Source organism: Pieris napi, chromosome 3, assembly GCF_905475465.1.
Source record: "Pieris napi chromosome 3, ilPieNapi1.2, whole genome shotgun sequence".
Taxonomy (NCBI): Eukaryota; Metazoa; Arthropoda; class Insecta; order Lepidoptera; family Pieridae; genus Pieris; species Pieris napi.
The window spans coordinates 12,425,712-12,445,476 of NC_062236.1; the positions used below are offsets into that span (position 1 = coordinate 12,425,712).

The 19,765-nt window shown below is 36.6% G+C and overlaps 1 protein-coding gene across 2 annotated transcripts in view; it reads left to right on the forward strand.

Moving 5' to 3' along the window:
- LOC125063396 overlaps window positions 1–18,250 on the forward strand; it is a 97,130-nt gene extending 78,880 nt beyond the window's left edge. Inside the window, exons 1-3 of one of the 2 annotated variants that reach the window (XM_047669814.1) lie at window positions 9,340–9,427; window positions 15,421–15,531; window positions 16,190–18,250. In XM_047669814.1, coding sequence (XP_047525770.1) covers window positions 9,384–9,427; window positions 15,421–15,531; window positions 16,190–17,252 — 1,218 coding nt within the window. In that variant the 5' untranslated portion in view covers window positions 9,340–9,383 and the 3' untranslated portion in view covers window positions 17,253–18,250. Of the gene's footprint in view, window positions 1–9,339; window positions 9,428–15,420; window positions 15,532–16,189 lie in introns of those variants that run through there. The other variant, XM_047669815.1, reaches the window with a different exon arrangement.
- Window positions 18,251–19,765: the final 1,515 nt, after the last annotated feature.

Sequence of the window (19,765 nt, forward strand, 5' to 3'; positions counted from 1 at the left end):
TACTATATACTTTTACACACAAATCTTACAAGACTACTTTACTTACACTGTTAATTTTTACTATTATTACTTTTTTGCATCTGAGGTGGAATCTTACTGTTGTGGTCTCTGGCAGAATGACCAGCGCTGTGGTACACCAGGGCCGATTACACCAAATGCAAAGATTCTCCCGAAATTTATTAAATATCGTTAGTAATATTGTTTTTATTATTGGAGACGATTCTTTCTTGACGATTGTTTTTTTAAGGAATGCTTTGTGAAATATAAATAGCCTTTATTCGAGTACCATATAAAGCTATATTAAATAGATTTTGCGTTTAGATTAAGATTTTATCTGCGATTTAATTCGCGTTATATATCTAAAAGATTTTCATATAAAACATCTCTCGTCTGAACCCTAATAACATTTCCACGAGAATATCGTATAAGTGTCCCCACTGTAAGCGTTAACAAAAAAAATCAGTGGCGCTACAACATTTTTAGGTCGGGGCCTCAGATTTCTGTTTTTGTTTCAAGATCATTTGTCAATCGACTTTTTAGGTCTAAGGCTAGCCGGTTTCCGCACTGTTTTCCTTCACAGTTCGAGCGAATGTTAAATGCGCACATAGAAAGAAAGTCCATTGGTGCACAGCCAAGGATCGGGGGCATTCTGATAAGGAGGGAGCTTGTAGTTTATTGTTTATCAGAATGCCAAATCGTAAAATGACTGGTTTACGACTGATTTGAGCGCGACCGAACAGCGGTTTTCACAGCGGCGAAAAGTGAGTTACAGAATCGCAAGGCTGCTGGTTTAACAGTCGTTTTAAATTAACTACAAAGTATTGGCGTGTATTTATTCTCATTTTTTTTTAATTTAGGATGTTTTGATTGATATTGCTGATAGTACATAGTTTAGAACTGGAACCACTGAAACTCCCAATTTCCGAACACACGTTTCCAACTTCTAATGAAGTTTCCATTCCATTTCAAATGCATTTTAAAGCAAAATTAATTTTCTAGAATTCTCTCTATTCGTAATTTCGCATAGTAGGTAAACAAGTGATTTTGATCGTTTACTTTTGATACGTAGCGTCAGACGAACCTTAATTAAACTTTAATTAAAACTACTTTTTTGTAGGTAGAAGGATATTAATTAGAGTAACTTACTTAGGGTCCTCCAAGAAAAGAGTCGCGCACCATTACGTGGAACCAGCTGCCCACCGATGTATTTCCGAACCAATTAAACTTTTCTTCAAGAAAAGAGCGTACCAATTCTTATAAAGGCCGGCAACGCTCTTGCGAGCACTCTAGCAATTTAAGTATCCATGGGCAAATAAAAAAATCTTAAAAGGCCTCTGGCAATGTGCGGTTCTATGAGCGGCGGTATCACCTAACATCAGGTGAGCCTTTTGCCCATATGCCCCTGTTCTATAAAAATAGAAGGTATATTTGCTATTAACTATATTGGGTATTTAGCTGATCTGGTCTCTGGTGAGTGAGTGATTTATTTCCAACACACAAATGTACAGTATTTACAATATTCTTAGCCTATATAGTAATAATAATAATAATAAAAAATTGATAAATAGTAAATTAAAACAAATTTGAAAAGTGGTCCCTGTGGCAGTGGAACCTTTAATGCTGGCAGCGTTGCCTCGCTGTATTTATTTCTCTCTGGTCACATATATAATAAAATAGAATTTTGACTTTTCTGCTATCGCTTCCATTATGCAAAGTAGAAACTGAAGCAAATCAAGTGTACGCCTTCTGAATAGCAAAGTATCAGAAAGTATGTTGTATTTCTTTCTTCGAGTGCTTTTAAGCAATGTCTTTATAATTCCTTATCTAATAAATATAAAATAAAAAACAACCGAGTTATGTATTGGATTATTCGGGATTGATTTAATTTTGATATACCTATATACGTATATAAAGATAACCTCTCATTGGGGAAGATGGTGTCCACAGTGATCCATCATCGCGTTCAATCTAAAGAATCGTATGTTGGCACATTTGTTTATACACTTCGCTGGCTGTGCGACCCAAAAAGTGTCTTATCCTATGAAATGAGAATCTTGCTGCCCTCTTAGTCCTGACAACATATCTTTAGGAATAAATGTTACTTATTTACTCCTAAAGAAATAATTTCTCTTATCTTGATGTAACCAATTTATTTAATTGATACAGTATTGCACCAGAATAATTAAACGGTAACAATAAATTATCTGTTTGTTGTATCTTACTGTTTGCGTAACTTCAGTAACAGTTCTGTGATATCACTTTCTCTGTATTGACATTCGCGCGCGTAGACTACCGGCATTCCGGTGTCTATGCGTTTCAAGAGAGCAAGTTTATTCTATATATTAATTAGCCTTGTAAAGGTAGAATTATAGACACAGAACAGAAATCTGAGATCAACACCGGGGGTTGTAGCGCCACAATCTTAACACATATATCACTGTGGCGTTTGTAACTTTCAATTGTCATAATTAATCATTTTAATTAAGTTCGTGATAGATTAATAGATTTTACAGATATAAACAGATTTTTTACATTATTTACATTAACGTATCGAGTGTTTAACGGCAATCGTTTTTACTATTACTATTCTCGTTAAACTCGAAAAGTTCACTTCAATAATATTTTTGGCAAATGTCGAATGTCGATCACCGAAGTTATATATATTACTTCTGATGGTATTTTTGTTTAAATTGTCATATCATAGTAAGTAAGTTTATATGTAAAATAGTATATGTTATGTGGCTTGTTATGGGGCTAAATGTCATTTCTTTCTGATCGTTTGCTAGCGTCGTGATGCTCCTCCGCTGTTTGTCAGAGATTTTTAAATTTCATCTTGGGCTCTTATATTTTCAGTTGTATTTAAATGTGTTTTAGTTTATTAAATTCTTTATTAACCTTGTCCACATCTATATTATTTAAATAATAAATTTATGTTATTTTAGGTTGAAATTAAAAGTTTCAAAGTGTATTGTGAACCAGAGCTCGGGCGCCTAATGCGATTAAGTGGAAAATACACGAATTGAATTCCAAAACCTATTGAATATATGAATGGGGATTTGTGTATTGTTATAAAATAATAATAATTAGTAAAAAAACCCCGATTCATGTAACCAGCCCTGCGATTCTGTAACTCACTTTGGCATTCTGAAAAGGTGGGAGCTTGTAGTTTGTTTATCAGAATGCCAAATCATAAAATGACTGCTTCACGACTGATTTGAGAGCGACCGCCGATGCGAAAACCGCTGTGTGAGTTACAGAATCGCAGGGCAGTCATGGTAAAGAAAATTATATACAGCTTAGATTTTTTACATTTCACACATTGTTTTTATCTTGTTAGGACTGGGCCTCAGATTTCTGTGTCTGTTTCATGATTATTTGTCAATCTAATAGGTGATTAGCTTCTTGTTCCTGACGCACAAAAGCCGTTACGTTGAAAACAATGAATAAGAAAAACGAAACTTTTCTTATTTTGAAACTACATCCCACGTACCACTGATTAACTATTGTGCTATGGAGCAATATTGGTTGACCAAAATAGTCATGATAATTAATGACGTTAACGAACAGTTAATAACTGATGTTACAATAGATAATATTATATAACTATGCATAATATCGATTACTACTCTACTAGAGAAGCAAGCTGGTTGCGTAAATTTTAATTAAACACAGTACCACCATTTTTATATGTAAGTTTATTTTTATTTTGAAGTAGTAGCAGTGTTGGCCTAGTGGCTTCTGCGTGCGACAATCCTTGAGGACGTAGGTTCGATTCCCGGATTTCCATTGGAATTTCATTTTTTGTACGCATTTAAAATTTGCTCGAACGGTGAAGGAAGACATTGGTAAAAAACCCGCTTGCCTTAGACACAAAAAGTTGACGGCGTGTGCGCCTGACAGAAGGCTGTTCACCTTATCAAATGATCATGAAAAAGATACAGAAGTCTGAGGCCTAGACCTAAAAAGATTGTAGCGCCATTGATTTATTTTTATTTTATGGTGTTAGGATAGAGTAAGGCAAAGATAACCTGACAAATCTATACAGAACTTGACGATTAAGAAGAATGGCAGAGAGCTTCTTTCCAGCTCTTAGTGCTTGTTCACGTTGACTCGCGGGCGCGGTGGCGAGCGCGGTCACGAAATATCAAACATATGGCGTAATATCCAAGTGTTCACATACGAAACGCACGTGCGGTCTAAGTAGCGCCTTATGTTTGATATTTCGCCTGCCACCGCGCCCGCGAGTTAACGTGAACAAGTACTTATAGTATTAAATGGAAATTTAGAACTTTGTTGTTTTAAATATTAACGTTCATAATAGATATGTTTTAAATTCTGATTTAAAATACCTGGCTTCTTAAATCCTATTCCACCAGCAGCTCCACATCAATAGCTAGGTAGAATTGGCAATTACATACGTTTTATTTTATTTTAGATAAACTGCATTACTTATTCAGCAATTCGATCGTAACATAAATCTCGAAGCCCCCAGTGACGGAACTCGGAGCTGACTGACTCGTGCTACGTATACATAATACACGGCATTCCTTATGTAAGCAATTAGGTAATGGAGATTATATTCTCTATTGAACTAGCACTTCAATCAAGTCAATTAGGTTGGGCTATTAGGATGGAGAGATTTTGTGTGCAAATTTTGAAGTGAAACTTTAGGCGCATGGGGGTAAACATTTTACGGAACGTCACGAAGATGTGCAGCGATTTTGTCGAAGAAAAGGTAGATCGAAATACATATCAATATTATTTTATTAAGTAACTAAATTACCATTTTTTTGTTGGTTTTGTATTTTTGTAATGCACAGAACCAAGATCTTTTTTGCTAAGATCAAGTTGGCTATTTTAGAAAATGTGGACATAAGTTAGCAATTATGAAAATAATGAATTTGTTTTGTATTTGGTAATTGTAACCGTATTAATGGTGGTATTTCTATATACATAGAAATACATAGAAACTTATTTCAGTTCTGGTTTTTAATTAGCCTTAGTATCAATAATTAATAAAGACAGACTGGCAAAATTAAATAATGGGATTTGGGCAGCTTAATTACTCAATAATTAATTTACAAAGAAGTTTCACTTCTGACATGTGTACTTTGTACGCACGCACTTTTGTTTTTGACTTAATGACCCAGATCAGTTTTTAATGGGACAGGAGGCCCGCCTGCTGCTTTGCCGGCTATCGGAACACCTTCAACACCAGGAGGGTTACAAAATCAGTCTCCAACCTTCTTTTACGCGTATCACCCAGATGGGTTTTCTATGGGACCGAAAGGCATGCCTGCATGAGTACGCTCTTCTATTGAAGTAGTAAGGATTTGCAATATAAATTATATTACCTAGAAAGACAGCTAGTTTCAAAAACTGTCTTGACAATAGCTTTTTCGTGTCAGCCCTGAAATAGTTTTTGCTTTAACAAACGTCCTTGCGGCAAAAAGGTGTCCCCGCTTATCCGCAGCTTTGCAGACGCTACATAATTTATTTCGCTGGGTGACCATAATTTACTAACATTCTAGTATTTGTTTATTTTGTAAACCTACAGCTAACATAAATTATATATAACAATTATAATTAAGATATAGCCATAAATGAAATACATAATATATACAACAAGGTTAAAATAAACATAAATAAAAATTATTAAGTACGTAATATCTAATTCGGTTGTCCTATTGGTTGGCATATTCCGCGATAGCTTAAAGAAGTAACGCTTAAATGTTGTATTTCCGGGCTGCGCGATATAAAACTGAGATTTTGCATAGTTGGTTTTGATGTGAGGAACATTATCGTATGATATTTGTAAAAGTATATGTTAAGCTTTTAATAGTGGGCGCTACAACCCTTTGTTTTAAGCTATTTTTTTTGTTTTTTATAGGCTAGTATGTTATCTTTGTTGAAATTAGATAATTTTCGTTGGGATTTGCCGTTTTCGTGCATACGACTATGTGCTAACACAGAAACAAAACTATAGCCGGTATTATTCTGGCAGAGAATAGAGTAAACAAGGCTAATATGCTCGTTGTTTACCCTTCGAAGGCCGGCAACGCACTCGCGATCCCTCTAGCATTGAGAGTGTCCATGGGTATTACTTAAGATCAGGTGAGCCTCCTGCCCGTTTGCCCAACAGAAGAATAGAACAGGCTATAAAAAAATCTTAAATAATGGTAACCCTACAGAAAAGGCTTGAGGGAATGAAATTTTAAGCTTCCCAAAAGTTGTATTGAAGTGTGAATATAGAGCAGGTGAAGTTAGAGCTAGTGGTGTTCCTATACAACAAATATTTCCTTCAAATTTACTTACTAAATAATATAAGTTTTCTTGGCTGAGTGGAGGGCACCAGACCTCGAAGCCAATCCCCTACTTGCTGGACCAATCAAGTAAAGGCTCTAACAGGTCTTAGACCCAGCCGTAGAGGCTTGCCGAGAGAGGGAGGAGTGGATGATGTTGTGCGGCGTCACTATCACGACCTTCAAAAGTGGGGAGCGCGGCTGAAGAATTTTCAATCTGATCAATATCTCAGTACTATAATGTGCAGTTTGATACTCGTTTCCAAGGTTGCGACATCAGCATTACGGAGAGAACTATATGGAACTGGCATCAAAAAATTACGGTCACTATGGAACAACGCTATTGAATTACAAAAACTCATTAAATTTTATATCAATGTGAAGTACTCGTGTAATGCACACATTCACTTGCGAAATACTTAGCTTTGTATCGCGCAGCCCGGACATACAATATTTTAGCCTTGACTTGTTTAAGCTATCGCGGCATTTAAAAGGAGTATTAAGAATGTCCATAACGCTAAAACACCTGCATCATGAGCTCACCCCACTTACGTACTCTCACTTTCACACCCTCAGACAAGACAGCCTTTTCCTTTATTTGAACTTTTTTTATCATGTATTCCATCTTTGGCTATGTCACCGTAAAATTGTAAACACCGTTAGATTGTAATCTATCTCGCGAGATTATAAACTGTCGAAAGATTGTGAACCTCAACGAACTGCTTACAATTTAACGTATTATTATTCGGTAGTTATATGAAATTGTTGGAAAATAAAATTAATCTGTAATTGACCAAAGAAGTTTGAATGATAACTAAGTTAGTGTAGTACAATCTAACGGTGTTTACAATTTTACGTTAACAGCTATATCTTTACTATAATAGTTTTTTGTTATATATAGTTTTATGTTAGCTGTAGTATAACGAAGTAAGTAAAAAAAAAAACTAATCGTATTTCAACGCGACCAATGCTGGCTTAAACTTGAAACAGTTTCATGCAGGTGAATTTCCGGTTTAAATTATAGAACCGGAATACAGTATTAAGGCTTCTAATACACTCTTCCCAGCTTCCGGGGGAAGTTAAATACATTCCATACTTCTAGAATTCGTTTTTTAATTGACATTTCCTAACCGAGAAACTTTTCCTTGCTGTGTTGGCCTAGTGGCTTCAGTGTGCAGTCGCACGAATCATTCCTGTGGTCGTAGGTTCGATCCCTGGCTGTGCACCACTGTACTTTCTATCTATGTGCGCAATTAATATTCGCTCGAACGGTGAAGGAAAACATCGCGAGAAAACCGGCTTGCCTTGGACCCAAAAAGTCGACAATATTATAACAGTTTATCATGAAACATATTCGTAAATCTGCACTGATTTATTTATTTCTGATTTAGTTATTTATTTTTATATATTTGTTTGCCTGGAAGAGATTGCTTGATATCCTTATTGCCGATTTAAGTGTTCGAAGATGAGTGTGGAAGTGGTAAATGTAATAAAAGATGTACGTAACTTCTAAATAGTGATAGCGATGATAGGCAGGAGGTAAACAAGGTCACTTTGAATTAAGGCCCTATCCCAGGACAAATTGCTGTGTCAGTGTCTCGGGATGGACTGCGGTACGCTGTGGAGAGCTGGAGCACTGAGGCGCGACGGCCCGTGATAACAATTAGTTATGTAAAACATCACATAAATATAATTTTATCAATTCTTTTCTGAAATGGATTACTTGGCTTGCGATAAAATATATCGTGTAAATTTCAAAATCATATCGAACGAAGTTATTTAAATCGTGTATCGATCTTTCCAAATGGATACATTAACTACTCAACTCCACCATATATTTTTTCAAGAAACGATGACGAAAAATGGAAAGAAACAATGTACTTTTTTGGAGTTTGGCCACCTGATAGGTCCTTAAGTGGCACCCGTCTGACAACACCTGCAATACTGGAGGCTAGGGGGTGTGTTGCCGACCTTTTATGCAATGCTACGCTGTTTTCTGGAAGACCTAATTCGATTGTGATCGAATTCTAATGTTGACATTTTGGACTGTATGACATAACACACAAAACAGTTTCATCGAACGTTGAGGCAGAATTCAAAATTCCATATCACCTCGACATCCGTCGTTCCACTGAGATTTTTTTTGACAGTTTTTGCTGGGCACCAACACAACACAGCACTATGTGAAACCAGCTGTCCACTGAAGTATTTCCGAACCAATTCGACTTAGTTCCATCAAAATAGAATACCAATTTTTAACAGGCTACGCACTTGCTAGCCCTCTGCCATTGAGAGTATATTCTATTCTATCCTAACATCAGGCCTCCTGCCCGATCGCCCCTATTGTTCGTCGCTATTGCAAGTTCTTTTTTGTGGTAATATTTCGTTATAGACGAGAAATTTGCAGCTTTTATCTCGATGTTTTTTCTTTACCGTACAAGCATTAATCCTGCATATGGATAGTTCGATCGGTTGAAATTGAAAACTTAGCCAATTCTGATTCCACTTTTTTTAACGTCGGTTAAACGTACAGTTGTTACCATGTGTTAACGGAACTCGATCACCACCTGTTCTTAGTCGCGACGGTGTTACTTCGACCGGAACTGTCGTGTACAGTCAGCAAATATTTCAAATTTCCTGTAACTATCTATGTCTATCCACCTTGTTCTACGGCGCCATATTATAGTATGGTTATTCCATATTATGTCTATAAAACTCAAATAGAATATTTAAAAATGCTTTTTTGTTTCTCAAATATTTTGGATTTGGACGTAAATAACGTTACGTTCAGCGTTGATTTAAAGAAAAATGGGCATTATTAAATTATAATTTACGTATTTAAAAGACTGAAATAAAACCCTTTTAATCGTCTCTGGGTAAAGTTAATGTCATTAAAAATGCCCCCGTAAGTTTTGCAGCTAGCTGTACTAAACCTCCATACCACTGCCCCTATCTAATTGTACGTGCTAGAGCAGGACAACAACACTTCCTGGCTTAAAAATTTAAAAGAGGGTCCCCTCACATAGTCGTTTATTGTTGTTGAAAGAGGTTTTGTTTCAGTTTAATTTAATATGTGTATCGATGGGTTCGCTTGTGACTTTTATCAGTGAAAACCGGAAGAAACGGTAAGAATATATGTTTGATCCGTTTATAATGTATTAAATAAATGACTACTTAAATAATACAAATAAAATACGTAACATAAATTATATATACAACAAAAAACAATTAAACTAAACATATTATAGCCGAAGATGGAATACATAGTATATATAAAAAACTATTTTGGCTGTGTAGTGTGATGGTGTAAAAGTGACGGTATTTACGTGAATGTGTGTGTGGTTTGTGCTCATGATGCAGGTGATTTAGAGCTATGGATATTCTTAATTCTCCTTTAAGCATAGCTTAATGTCCAATGACCCCTAGATGGGGCAGAGAACGTCTGCATTGAGCCTCCTCCTCGCTCCAAGTCTTTCCGGCTCTCTTTGCCGCATCTGCATCTGTACGTTGCCAGGTTTGCGGGTTCCAATGAAGATGCTTCGGAATATGATTGAAATCTCTTCGGACAGTATTGCCTATACAGTTCCACTTGTGTTGCTTGATCTGCATATACTAGCATAGATTTGAGGTTGATACCTTCCGTCACTGCGATACAGGCCTAAGTTGTGCGAAGGTTGCTTAGGCCTTGGCATACGTCAAGATGACCTTGTCTTCTACACTCCTAGTTTCAGAAACCACTCTTCTTGGGAGCATGCATCTCTCAAAACTTTGAACTCAAAATTTGTGGATCAACATACACACACACGCGCTGGAAATCATTTATCCAACAATCAAACTGATGTTTAAAGTCAGTTGCATCAGTTCTCAAACCGTTAAGGGATCGATTTTTTAATTATTCAGTCTGTAATAATAGCCGTGGGTTAGCCTATTGATTACTTCAGCTTTCAGAGCAACATTGAAGAAAGCATGGCGTGGTGACTCCAGCTGATTTTTCTTAAAATGTGGTGCAATTATGTTGTGCTCTTTTCTTCTAAAGGTATAACCACTGCCAGGCCCTATTAGTGGTTAAATCGGATATCCTTGGTAGCCGGAATAACATTAGCGCGTTTCAGGTTCATTTTGAAGCCGTAAATCAAAGGTGTCTACAGAACCATAGTGAGAAAACCGGCATGTTTAGATAACAAAAATTATTTGTCAGCCACAGGCTTATCACCTTCTTGCTTTTTGTATAGAACAGGGGGCAAACGGGCAGGAGGCTCATCTGATGTTCAATGTACATGGAAACTCATTTATAGACGCAAGTGTGTTGCCGGACTACAATTTTCTTGATGGAAAATTAATAATATTGCCTATACAATAAATAAAACAGCGGTTGGTACCTTATAAACAAATTCGACGTCGTCTGTTTCGGTGCGGAATCGATATTATTATTTTCATAAAGAATGTCTACGTTTTGAAGAGCAATGTTGGCCTAGTGGCTTCAGCGTGCGACTCTCATCCCTGAGGTCGTAAGCTCCATCCCCGGCTATGCACCAATGGACTGTCTTTCTGTGTGTGTTAACATTCGAAGGAAGGAGAACATCGTGGAGAATTGGCTTGTCTTAGATACAGAACAGGCCTAGGCATAAAATGACGCCACTGATTTATTTTTATGTTTACTTTTTAAACGTTTCTGAAAAAATAAATAAAATCAGTGGCGCTACAATCTCCTTAGGTTTGGGCCTCAGATTTCTGAATCCGTTTAATGATCATTTTTCAATCTAATAGGCAAGTAGGTGATCAGCCTCCAGTGCCTGAGACATGTAGGTTTCCTCACGATGTTTCCCTTCAGCGTTCGCGCGAATGTTAAATACGCCCATAGAAAGAAAGTCCATTGGTGCACGGGGATCGAACCTACGGGATGAGTGTCGCACGCTGAAGGCACTAGGCCAACACTGCTTCAAAGTTTCTGAAACCAATATTAAACTTAGATTTACTTAAGTCACCTTTTGTAATACGGGCTTAAGATTCTAAGAGCATTTATATAAGACATAAGACAGTTATTATTTCACACCGAGCACGATGTTGGTGAGTTATGGCTCCACAGAATAACGGGCTTTAACTTAAGTCATAAGAAATCGGCGGGTAATTTGAATCTGTCTCTAGGAAAAATACAATAACTTAACTTTTTTAATACAAAAGCTTAAAAGAAGCAAGCTGGATGGTTTCCGAAATTCCTGTATCCGTTTAATATTCGGTCGAAAAAAGTTGGACCACATCTCTACGTTTTGTAGGCTGGTTACCCATTTGTCAGCGATGTGATGCTCGCGTTCTCCATCTCTTATAATCCATCCTTTTCAATCCTAAAACTTCTTCTCACCTCAAAACGTTTTCAAATTATTAAGAGCCTAAAACTTGGCGAATCCTTTAAGGTATCAGAAGTGACGCTATGGAATTTAGTTCACGTTCCTATCCGCTTAGCTCTTTCTCTATCTTCCTTTAAGTCTACTGCTGTCTACTACTGTACAAACCATCACGAAATTATCGTGATTCATGTGTTCTGTTTTATATTCTTCTTTTAATGCCAACATATGTTTAAATTGCTTTGCTTTGTTCCATTAGTTTTGTGGATATAACTAGGTCTTATGTAGTTTTGCACTTATTGCGCTCACCTTACCTAATTCCAGTTTTTTTTTCTCACAGTGGTTGCCTGGAAAAGATCGCTCGACAGCTACTAGCCCTTGCCCTCTTATTTATTAAATTATTTTAACTGTACTGTATTACTTGCAGCGTAGTGTTAATAAATAAAATTAAAGCCTAAAAATTATATACAATAAAATATCAAGTAGGTACACAAGTCACCCACACTTTTGAATTTATCGTTCAGGGAAAATTGTAACAATTTTACTGTATATGAATTGTCGATACCATTTACCTCCTTAGAATATCCTAAAACCTTTTTTATCCAACTTTAAGGTTTCTCTAAGACTCTCTAAGACAAGAAACAAACTTTTCTTCTAAGTTGTACTGCATGGGTTTTTTTAACAACGAAAACACGTCTGAAAGAAAGAGACAAATGGTTTTAGTTACAATAGTGAAAGAAAAATGCTTTTATATTGAAATTGCTCTCGTGACTTGGATCAATCAAAAGCTGTAGATATCTGGCAACTTAGCGTTGCCTTTATGAATATTACATACAATATTGTTCCGTGTTTCATGTTCATAGAGAATCCAGGCATTCATGTACAAAGGATTATAGCCCTAAGAAGAGCGAATATGATTCCTTTTCGCTTTTGACTAACTCCAATAATTTTACTTTTATACGACTTGTATGTTTTTAGTATATTCGAGGTGTCTTTTTTTGTTTCTTCCAATTAAACGTGCTTTCCGTCCCTCACATACCGCGAAGATTTCTCAAGTTATATTTCTGTAGTAGGAAGATTATAATGATTGTGTTATAAAATTAAAGTAAATGACTTAATTAATTTGTTCCTAGTTTTAGAATTGTTCAAAAAAACAGTTTTACGCGAATACTCCTACTACGCGGTCTGGGTCTACCGCGTTCTAGTGGGATTACTGTACAGTCCTTCAGGAAAACTTTGTTTCTTAACCTTTATTTACGTGGGGAATGAGGTTCCGCACAGAATAATAATATCCTTTATTTCTTTGTTAGATTTCTCCAAGCCCGCCTTCATACGAACCTACTTAGACTGTAGGCGAAGAATTTCTTCTATGTAATTTTGTAGAAAAAGAAACTCGTCTAGCTGCTTTGTGTCCCTCACCTGCAGCTCTCAGCTCCTTTGCATTATTTGGTATTACCTGATTTCTAAAGCAACTGCATCAATTCTCAGATTATTTAAGTGCCTATTCCTTTATGTTCTCGCCACTGGATTGCACCGATATCTCTGATTCATCCTCATCAAAATCAGGGTCTTACAATGGTTTACGAGAACCAACAACCACCTCGACAGCTTTCTTTGTGTTTCTTACGTTTCTGTATCTGTCATGATCCTCAAAACAAGACCTCTTCCGAGTTCCACATGGGATGGGGTTGATCCTTTGGAAGATGGGGTGGGCTTTGGTATGGAATGCTACTTATGTGGACACGTTCGTCACGTCTCACCTCCCTCAGACAAGCAAAAAGCTGGGGCGGCCTCAGAGCAGGCGGAAAGTATAAACGGCTCAAATATAAGAGTCTTTCCTCCATCGATTTTGTTCCCATTTGAGTAGGGACTCTTGGCCCGTGGGATTCAAATGCACAGGCGCTAATTAAAGATTAAGTTGGCGCCTGGTAGATCCTACCGGTGACCCCATACTGCCAGCCTTAAAGGTACACTGCCACAGGGACCAAACTTGTAAATTTGTTTTAATTTTCGTATTATTAATTTTTAATTATTTTTATTATTACAATGTAGGTTAATAAACTTGTAAATACTGTATATTTTATTGTTTTGATAACTAATAAACAATGAAGTATAAAAAAGAAAGCAATAATAATTAAAAGCATCGTGCAAATGAAAAATAAGACAATAGTTTGAATGCTATGAACAATAACTCTCCGAAGTGGGTTCAATTTCCGACAGACCTCATTTGAATGTCAGAAACAATAGACGACGGGAGAAATTGCGCTTTCTTGGTAGCAGTCTTCGTATACGATTCTATGGAAATGCTTTGATTTATTATAAAATGCTATGTAGTTATGTTTATATATATCTAATATATAAAATTCTCGTGTCACAATGTTCGTTCCCATACTCCTACGAAACGGCTCGACCGATTCTAATGAAATTTTTTATGCGTATTCAGTAAGTCTGAGGATCGGCGACTATCTATTTTTCAACCCCCTAAGTGATGAGGTGCCCACCCCAAAACAATTTTTTTGATACATTTTTTTATAATATGGCATTAAAAAAGACATACAACCGTACATTTTCACCCCTTTACGATCAACCCTTATTTTTTATTTGTAAATAAAATGTTACTAATTGCACACCTCGACTGGACCGCGAGTATTTTTTATTATTTATTACTTAAACTCTGAGGATATAAATTGAAAATAAAAATGAAAAATTTAGTTTTATTTTGTACTTCGGTTTTTGTGACAACCATCTCTATGGGGCATAGAAAAATGTTCTGTTATTTTAGTATGTAGCTACTAAAAGGTGGGCTAAGTAAAAAAAAACATATTAAAGCGAAACGAAGTTCGCAGCTATAAAATTTTAGTATTCTATATAAATTTTTGCTTTGGGCTTTTTATAGTAATAAAATAGGCGTAGTGCGTGACAAACACTCCATTGAAACCAAATCTGTAACGCCTTGCGTTAAAGAAAATATATATTTTTTAACTCAAAATAAGTGTATTTTGTTAGCAAATTATATTATTTGTAGTATTGTTATTAATATGCTTAATAATAGCAGGCAGTCAACAGTACGACTCGTAACATTTACGACCGGTTCTTATCTGTTAAAATTGTTTTTGAAGAAGGCATTAAAATTCAGCATAAATTCATTTAGAATTAATTTACGTAGCTGAGTATCACCTTAACGATTATAATTTTTAATCTAGCATTAGATATAATTTAAAGAACGACTCTGAGTTAGTTCACTAATTAAGATTGTAAATTACTTTACTTTACAGAGCTTGATATCCCTTATCACCCCCATCACTTGCCAGCCGTGTACTAATTAACTAAACCGGGTTTCTACTAATTAACGTAAACATTGCTTTTCGTTAAAAGGCGCTTGAAGTCAAGTGGTTAGGCGTTTCATGTTAAGACGTGTAGGTGATCCTGTCTACTACAAAGATTGTGTGAAAACCACTTGGCGATTAAAAAGAGTGGCGGAGAGTTTATTGCCAGTTCTTCTCGTTCTACGCCCTGGTTGAGAACTGGCAGTAATTGTAAAATTAGAAGCATTTAGCATTTAATATGAATTTCTTTAGTAACGTTTATAAGTGTACATTGTCTTACCTAAATGAATAAATGAATTTGAATTTGTAGCCTTGGAGACAGCTACTTATCATGTCAAATCAATGTGGAGCCAAATTATATAAATTAAAACTAATTCGAAAATGTTCATAATATAGAACGTCTTTTAAATTTAGTTTCTTTTTTAACAGTTATTTTTCTTTTGCCCTCAGCCGAAGTGAGTCGGCGTTGAACAGTCCTACGGAACCGGATGTTTCGTTAGCGGCTTCCATAACGGATCCGTTGGAAGCCCACACCCTTGATGAAGCTAGGAGAACCATCAGGTATGGTTGTATCATCGTTATTTTTTAAACCACAATAATAAAACAATCCTTAAAATACATCGGTTTTTAAACCTTTTTGAAACAATTGTGTATTGTTGTGCTATAAATTTACTATTTATTTTTTCAATTCCAACTACAGAAGCCATCTTTCTATTGTAAAGTAGCAATTATTTAATTAATATACTAATATTAATATCTACTAATAAGTAATTTAAGTCTAATCAAATGAAAGTGTCCAAAACTTACAGTCTCTATTAATAATATATTTTCCAACAACAACTTTTTTTTTTTAAATCAAATTGTTACTGTATTAAAATAGTGTATTTATAATTCGTTGTATATAAGTGGATTGTATTTAATATAAAAGCCCTTTCTTCCTAGGTTCTATTCAGGTGTAGCATGAATAGTAGCGTAATGTTTTCCCTCCATTTTCCCACGTATGGATACGTACTTTTCAAACATCGACTAGCTCACTCACTTTGCTCACAAAAGGTGAAAGAAAACAGGACTTGCAATGAAATATAAATTACTTGAAGAATTATGTATTTTTTGTATCGCGTTTATAATTAAGTAATGTTAATATTGCTTAAGATACTTCATATATATTTAGTTTAAATTTTGATTTAGCGAGACTGAAACCAATGTTTTTTTTTTTCAGAGATCTTCGTATGAAATACCGTGCGCAGGCGCATCAGCTATTAACATGGCGTCGAGCGCATCGTACTCAAGAGGAACTAGTCAATCGTCTGCAAATAGAGAAAGCCGAGCAGTTAAAAATGCTATCCGGCCAACTTCTTCTCTTCGAATCTCGTCTGGTTCGTAAGCAGAAAGAGATAACCAATATGCTTGCTGTTCGTGAAACCATCATCATGAAACAGCAGAAAGTCATCGAATCCCTTCAAGCTAAACTTCTTGATAATGGTATTGATACCATGCAACCCATTCCGGATTTTAGGGACATGCTTCTTGATTCGAACACAGGAGACTTTGACTCCCTAAACGATTCCGATTCCGCTGTAATAATGGAAGACGTTGATTCCGATTGTTGTAATATTTCAAACCTTCCAAGGTTCCGTTCCATGAACCCAGACAGCGTTACCGTCGTTCGATCGATCTCAGATGCCATAGATCCAAACCTAAAATACAACGCCAGGCGTTCCAACGGCTTTTTGCGTCGGCCAGAAATTCTGGAAACCGTCTACAGTGTTGAGGAAGAAGCAGACAACGAATCCACAAAGGCTCTAAGTGCTCAAAACAGCACAGAAAAAGATTTAAAAGACGCGAACAAAACTGATGAAGAGAAGACGAAAGAAGGCAGTCTTCTTGCACAACGACGTGATAATTTCCGCATGAGAAGTATAGTTCTTACTGCTGAGGTTAAAAGTATAGATAGTGATAAGGAGAAACCTAAGCCTTCGGATTCCTGGGCCTACACTTATGTGCCAAAGAGGATGATGCCTGCAAATGAATCGGATGAAGAAGTCTCCAATGCTGAAACCGACGAAGAAGACCCAGAGCCTAAGTCAACGCATGTAGTTACGTACAACAGAGTAATGTCCAATCATAGGAATGTAACGAAACCGAAAGATGTGAAATACAAGAGGATAAATAAGGCAAAATCAAAGAGCTTAGAAGAGTTGAGGGGGAGGTTAAAGAATTGGGTGGACAAGGGGAGTAAATTGTCGAATATTCCACTGGAGCATGCTCAAAGTTATGCTTGAATAAAGTTCCTTATTAGGCTTGGTATAAAGGCTATTGTGCACGGATTGCAGACTATAGTGAATCTTGAAGAATCTCGTTGTACGCCCATTCGCTGATTATGTTAAAAGGAAGTCTGTTGTCCGCTTGTCCTAGACGCATTTACATTGAGTTAGAATAAATCTCCTAATTTGATTATTGCTTATAGATTCTTTTAATAGTTATTTGGATATGAGCTTGTCTAAACTATAAATACATATTTACAAATGCTATTCTTGACACTCTGTTAGTTTCTATGTTATTACTACTGTAAAATAACTTAATATTGAGATTGGGCATTTCTCGCACGACTGATCTATTTAAATTCACGTTTGAAGAATGTATTTTGGTAACTTTATTTTATACGATCCTCAAAGATTTATCAGATTAATATCCATAGTCTAATATATATGTCGGTAGAACTGAGAAATTATTGTTGTACCCGCAAATGTGTAAGCTGATTAATTAGAAATAATCTTCCGAATTTATCCGAGCTGTCAACTTTGCTGAATTTGTCAAAGTTACTTGTTTGTAATGGAAGCCACTTAACTAAGGCGTAGTACATAAATCTTTCAAGAAAAACTTTTCTCTAAAGACTGCCGTACTGGCGATAAATTATATTTTTTATAAAATTTAAAATTATGAGAAAATAAAAACATCACAACTTTCATTTATAAACTTAGATTTGAGAATTATAGTATTATAAATTAAGCTATTTTGATTATATAATGATGGAATTGAACAGTTTCCTGTGATTAAAATTTTATTTAAAAATATTATTCATTTGTGCCAATTATACAAATATTGCATCTTACAAAAAAAAATGTAGTCGTGATTTCCGTTCGTCAAATTCAATACATTTATAAGTCATACTTAGTTAAGTCTCCACTCTGAAGCCTTCTGAAATATTTACTTAATCAAAACCAGGAACTTTAATAAAACATAGTATTTATGGCTCACCTAGTGTCGCTACCAATCTTAATAGTAGTGTAGGTGATTGATTAACGTGTCGTATTGAAACAGTGATGTGTTCAGACAAGAACATATCAGAATAGTTACGGTCGTGTGTTCTGAAAAGAACAGTTTCATCGTGTCGTAAGACACGGTAATATGCCCTGACAAGGGCAGTTTTCAAACGTTTTCGTCGTGAAACAAGAATAATTTGTCCTGAAAAGGACAGTTGTTAGACGTTTAGTCGAGAAACGTAATTTGTCCTGAAAAGGACAGTTTTTAGCGTTATCGTAAGGCTACGATACCGAAGTGTTCTGAGATGAACACGTTCGTACGCTTCGGCGGCTGCGTGCAGAAAAAGGCCAACTTTTTGCCGCGCCGCATTTTTATCGCCTACTCTGGTACCTGCGCAACCAATCAACGCTCCGCATCTTGGCACCACATGTCAATATTAGTTGTAAGTGTAGGATAATTTTTAAGTATAATTGTACACAGTTTTGTAAATAAATATCATTCATCATTCACTATTCCATCTTCACCTCTTCTCTACAAGTAATTAGGGAGTTTTATTTTAAACATCGACCAAGTAATTCTGAACCAACAACCGAAGCTACATCCCTAAAGTGGTGACCCCGAGAAGAACAACCCGAGAAGAACAACCCGAGAAGAACAACCCCGAGAAGAACAAACCCGAGAAGAACACCAAGAAAATTGAAGATGTCGACAACAGAAAATTCCGGTGCCGAGCGTCTAACTTCATCAACACCGTCGAGCCAAGAAGTCTCCGGTATTTCACTGTCGCTCCGCGTGCCACCACCTCATCCGCAACAATCTACCATCGACACACTCATCGGTGAAATAAGAAGATTGTCTTCGGAAGTTGCTGAGCTACGAGCACAACCTTGCGACAACTACCGCAACCGTCGCCCTCGCCACCGTTTCCTATCACGCTCGCGGAACGCATCTCCACATTACAAGGAAAACCGACGAGAGTCGCAGATGGAAGACCGAAGCCGACAAAAATCTCCGATGCCGTACTGCTACTACCATCAACGCTACGGTATGGACGCGAAGAAATGCGCACCACCATGCAGTGTCAAGCCTATTAACCAGTCGGAAAACTAAAAGTAACGCTGGCCGCGGCGGGAACTGGCGTTACCGAATCATCACACCGCCTTTTCGTTACCGACAGGGTAACGAAACTTACCTTTTTGGTCGACACAGGAGCCAATATCTCCGTGCTACCAAAGAAAAAAGGCTCACGCGAAAAACCACTGCCGTTTCAACTGTACGCCGCCAACAACACTGTAATTCCTACATACGGAGAGAAGTCACTCACACTCGATCTTAACCTCCGAAGACCATACACATGGAAATTCGTCGTAGCCGATGTGTCAAAGCCAATCCTGGGAGCAGATTTCTTACAGTACCACCACCTCATTGTCGACGTAAAAAACCGACGATTGATCGACGGGAAGACACAGCTGGTAACTAACGCTCAACTCAGTACTGCGGGCATACCTACAGTTCGCAGTATAGACATTAG